We start from the raw sequence: 4504 nt of genomic DNA on the forward strand, positions 1-4504 counted from the left end.
TGAGGGTGGCCAATATGCTGAAGTGGCCCTTGGTGAAATTGAGTTTGACACCCCTGTGTTAGAAGGTCAGAAGCTCTTAAAGTAAAGTTCAGGCTTTCTGAATGTTTTACAAAGTTTTTCTTTGGACTAAAAACAAATCTCTCTAGGATACACAAAAACCAAGGAGAGGTTTCATTACTGTACTGTTAAAGGTACAAATATTATTTAAAATATCTCTGAGGCAATGAGTCACTGTATTTAAAAAATTAAATATAAAAGACAACAGGCAAGAGAATAACTTATGATTGGAAATATTCATCCACAGAATGTCACAAATCGAGAGCTTTACTATTGAAATGGCTTTATTTCCAAAGCTAAAATTGAATCCACATTATTTCAGTGTGTCACCACCATCCTCATCTTCTCATGATGGACAGATGACCTTCGAATGTCGGTGTCTTCAACTTCTTCACTCTGTATAAAGACACAGATAACACCATAATTAACTCACATTTACTACTTTCAATCTGTTGTTATTAAAAGTTTACATAATCCTGTTAAAATACTAGATATTAGTGACATGAAAAATTTAAACCAAAATAAATTTTAGAACCTTTCTACCCTCAATGTGACATATAACCTGTACAACCCATTTAAAAAATAATCTAAAATTGTTTAAAGGGAAAAATAGAAACTTTAATTAAAATGGTTGCACCCACCTTCTTATAAGATTGTGTTAAAACGTAACCACCACATTTAAGCTTATGCTAAGTAGGAGTGAGTAAAAAAAAATCTGCTATCATTGGCAGGATCTCTTTGTCAAAAGGTATTGATCATGAAAAGACTACAAAACAATTTCCAAGGCATTCAGTATGTTGGGAACACTCCAAAGATGATCTTCATCAAGCTGGGAAAAATACTGCACAACAGGGATCTCACCAAGAATTGTAGATTCATCCAAAATTGCTGAAAAGATGAGATGAAAACTAGTCAAGGAGGTTCCTATTGTCTGAAATGACTGCAGTGAAGCAAAATGAGTACCAGGCAATGTTTGCCCGTATGGCAGAGGTGACAAAATTATCCCCTATTCTCCATATTTACATGCTATGAGAAACGATGGCAAGACAGAAGTGTTTTCTTAAAAAAAAAAACAATGCATTTTGCTGAAACAAATTTGTATATTCTCACATACATGGGGACAATGTGCTAACACCTTCTGATAGAAAGTTGTCAGTCTTTACCTGAATCTAACTGTAGGTCTATGGGACAAACTGAAGAGAGCTGTGCATAGGAAAAAAATGTCTTTAGTTTTGCAGCATTTTTACAGTCCCTCGCTGGAAATATTTCAGCCTGTTTGTCAATTTGGTCATGCAGGTTATAGCTCCAAAAAAGGGAAACATTTCATAAGGAAATCAGTATCACCTGGCATGTGTATACTTTTTTTGTGAAACAGAAGTGCAGCCATGTTTCAGTCTTACCTCTGACACTGAGCACTGTGGAGCATTCAGCTCGCCCTAAGCTGTTTTCAGCAACAACTTTATACTCTCCTACGTCTTTGGGGCCTACACGAAGTATCAGCAAGGAGCAGACACCACATGTATTGGAGACGTAGTAGTTGGTATCTGTGTTTATGCTGACGTGGTTTCGATACCACGTGATACGAGCTGCGGGGTCTCCCTTCACTGCACAGCTCATATAACACTCATAGCCTACTGTTGCAGTTTGAGGCTTCAAAGGTACAGTGAAAGTTGGAGCACATCGCAGATCGCAGTCCTTTTTAGATGGTTCTGTTATCACCATTTTTTCTGCAGGAGATTACAGATAGAGTTAGTGTGTTTTTCTTAAAGTTAACTGATTTGAACCAGAAGACAAAAAAAAAACACACCTTTCTTCTTTTCCATCCCCCAGATTGGGGATTCTGAGGGTGCTGATACACCCATGTCATTTTTGGCGTACACTCGGAAATGGTACTCCCTCCCTTGCATGATGTTGCAAACTGTGAACCTGTTATTGAAGAGCCTGTCGGCCACTGTGGTCCACGTGTGCTTGGTGGATTCCAGTTTGGACACTGTATAGTGGAGACGATCATCACGCTTCTCATCTGGAGAAGGTTGCCAGATCACAGTCACAGTCCCAGGAACACTTTCTTCCAGTTCCACTGGTCCAGGAGGCTTTGGGTCATCTGGGAACAGAGTTTTCCTTATATAACTGAAGTCACGCACATAAGCCAAAACTCACAGAAGACATAGTTTTACCTGTTACCCTAACCTCCGTACTGAAAGTTTCCTGTCCAACAATGTTTTTCACCAAGACAGAGTAGATGCCTGAATCCAAGCGCTCAGAGGTGGGAATCAGCAGCTGAGATGAGCCGTCAGAGTTACTGATTGTAACACGTTTCATCACTGGGACATTGTCTTTTAACCATGTAATTTCTGGCCATGGGGAAGCCTGTTTATAAAAAAAAAAAAAAAGTAGTGGTGTAGCTTGAATAGAATTAGGTTAAAACAAAAGTTGGATAACTTTTCAATTCGCCATTCAATGAATAGTATTGCACAAGTGCAAAACCTACCAAGATATGGCCATACACTTAAACTGACTAGCCAGGAAAAGAGAGTAATCATCAGTGATGTAACTAAAAGGCTAATGATAACTAGAGGAAATGCTGAGGTCCAAATGTCTGATCAAATGAGACTGTAACATGTTTTCAGCATTCTCAATCTATTTATCACCCTGATGACATAATCTGTATGGTGGTACATATTTTCTTTAGTGACAGAAAATAGTTTATCCAAAGATGGATGTAGTTATATTCAGGATAGTCTTTGAGGAAAACATTTTGGATGACTTAACACTGAGGCAGATGTCCACCTACCAGCAGGACAACAATAATAAACATAAACCCAAAGCTACAATAGCATGGTTAACATGAAGTCATATTCATGTACAACAATGGCTAAGCCAAAGTTCAGAGCAAAATTAAGTCTTTAAGTCAAGACTTAAAAACTGATCTTGAGAAAAGCTCTTCAATCTGTCTCAGCTTGAGGTACTTTGTGATGAAGAGTGAGCAAAGCTATCAGAACACAGCTGCAAATGAAGTAAGACATTGCTACAAAGTGTTTTCTTCACAAATATTTAAAACTTTACACAATTTCTTCTTTGTCAAAATCGAGAACAGTTATACTTTTTCTTGATCTGTTGCACACAATCTTCATTAAATGCATTGAAGTTTAGGGTTGTAACAGAACAAAATGTGAAAACAATTGAGGGATGTGAATACTTTCACAAGGTACAATATGTTATAAGCGAACATGCTAATTATAAAAAAAAATATCTTTACTCAGAGTCAGATCAGTGACTTGAATAAATCTTACCTCAAAGTTAACAGTTATCCTGACAGAGTTTCCTGCCCTCACAACCATGAAACTCTTCATCTTGTTGTTTGTGAACCTTGGTCTCACTTTATTGAGAACAAGAAAATCAGTTTTAGTTTATATTTAGACTAAAACAGAAAAAGCAAATACTAAAAGCATCAGAACAGTAGAAATCATGCAGTGTAAATTATTGCTTTTGTTGACATACCAGGCAAAGGCATTGCAAGGATATAGTTTGGCAGCTCCTCAGGTGTGCCTTCTCCCCCATCATTTATAGCAATAACTCTCACCCAGTACATATCCATAGACTTGAGGCCTTTCACGTTAAAGGAAGTCATGATAACGGGGCTGCTGTTACAGCGGCACCACTCTATGCAATCCGCCCGGCGGATCTCAACAAAATATCCCTTAGCTTCATCCTGTATGCCTGGTTTGTCTTCAGGTTTTGTCCAAGTCACAACCATGTTGCTGTACGATGTTTCTGTCACCTTCAGGCCTGTTACTTTACCCGGAGGCTCTAGACAAATATAGGATTGATATGATTAGTATTTTCAGTACGTGCACTTTATTTATCATATTTGGTTCTTTAATACTATTTTCTAATACTTACTTTTAGGATCCCTTGCGAAAACAAACTCTGATGCGCTGCTAAATTCACCAGCTCCTGAGAGGTTTACGGCACAAACTCTGAACTCATATTCCATACCTTCCACAACATCTTTCACGGCATACTTTTTCTCTAGAAGCCATTTTAAAGCAAACAAAAATAAAACAATAAAACAGACATACTCATTTGCAGACACACTCATACCACTTCCAGATACTGTAAGTAAATACCTTTTATTATTTCATCTGGTGCATTAACGCAAGTCCAAAGATTACTTCCCTGCTTGCGCTTCTCTAAAATATAGCCCAGGAGACGTGACCCTCCAGTGCTAGATGGGGAAGACCATGAGATGTTGATGCAGTCATTGAATGCACTGACTACCTTGGGAGGCGCTGGAGGGCCTGGAAAAGCTGAAGAGTTCAGAAACAAAACAGAAATCGCGTGAAGCTGAAGCTTTTCTTAGTTGCAACTAAGGTTTTTTTTTTTTTTTTTTTTTTTAAAAATTACTCTGGGATTTTTTTTAAGTTTTTAAACAATTTTACAAAAA

At 37.8% G+C, this 4504-nt stretch overlaps 1 protein-coding gene across 2 annotated transcripts in view; it reads right to left on the reverse strand.

Moving 5' to 3' along the window:
- Nucleotides 1-278: 278 nt before the first annotated feature.
- The window catches only part of LOC106934880 (immunoglobulin-like and fibronectin type III domain-containing protein 1), a 16517-nt gene continuing 12291 nt past the window's right edge, over nucleotides 279-4504 (reverse strand). For both annotated transcript variants that reach the window (XM_015015043.1, XM_015015049.1), the window contains exons 21-28: nucleotides 4188-4367; nucleotides 3961-4089; nucleotides 3559-3867; nucleotides 3351-3436; nucleotides 2235-2427; nucleotides 1865-2161; nucleotides 1458-1784; nucleotides 279-453 (exon numbers count right to left, since the gene is read on the reverse strand). In XM_015015043.1, the coding sequence (XP_014870529.1) occupies nucleotides 449-453; nucleotides 1458-1784; nucleotides 1865-2161; nucleotides 2235-2427; nucleotides 3351-3436; nucleotides 3559-3867; nucleotides 3961-4089; nucleotides 4188-4367 (1526 nt within the window). In that variant the 3' untranslated portion in view covers nucleotides 279-448. The remainder of the gene's footprint in view (nucleotides 454-1457; nucleotides 1785-1864; nucleotides 2162-2234; nucleotides 2428-3350; nucleotides 3437-3558; nucleotides 3868-3960; nucleotides 4090-4187; nucleotides 4368-4504) is intronic.

The sequence above is a fragment of the Poecilia latipinna genome, unplaced genomic scaffold (genome assembly GCF_001443285.1).
Source record: "Poecilia latipinna isolate Pla-1442-1.1 unplaced genomic scaffold, P_latipinna-1.0 Scaffold70, whole genome shotgun sequence".
Lineage (NCBI taxonomy): Eukaryota > Metazoa > Chordata > Actinopteri > Cyprinodontiformes > Poeciliidae > Poecilia > Poecilia latipinna.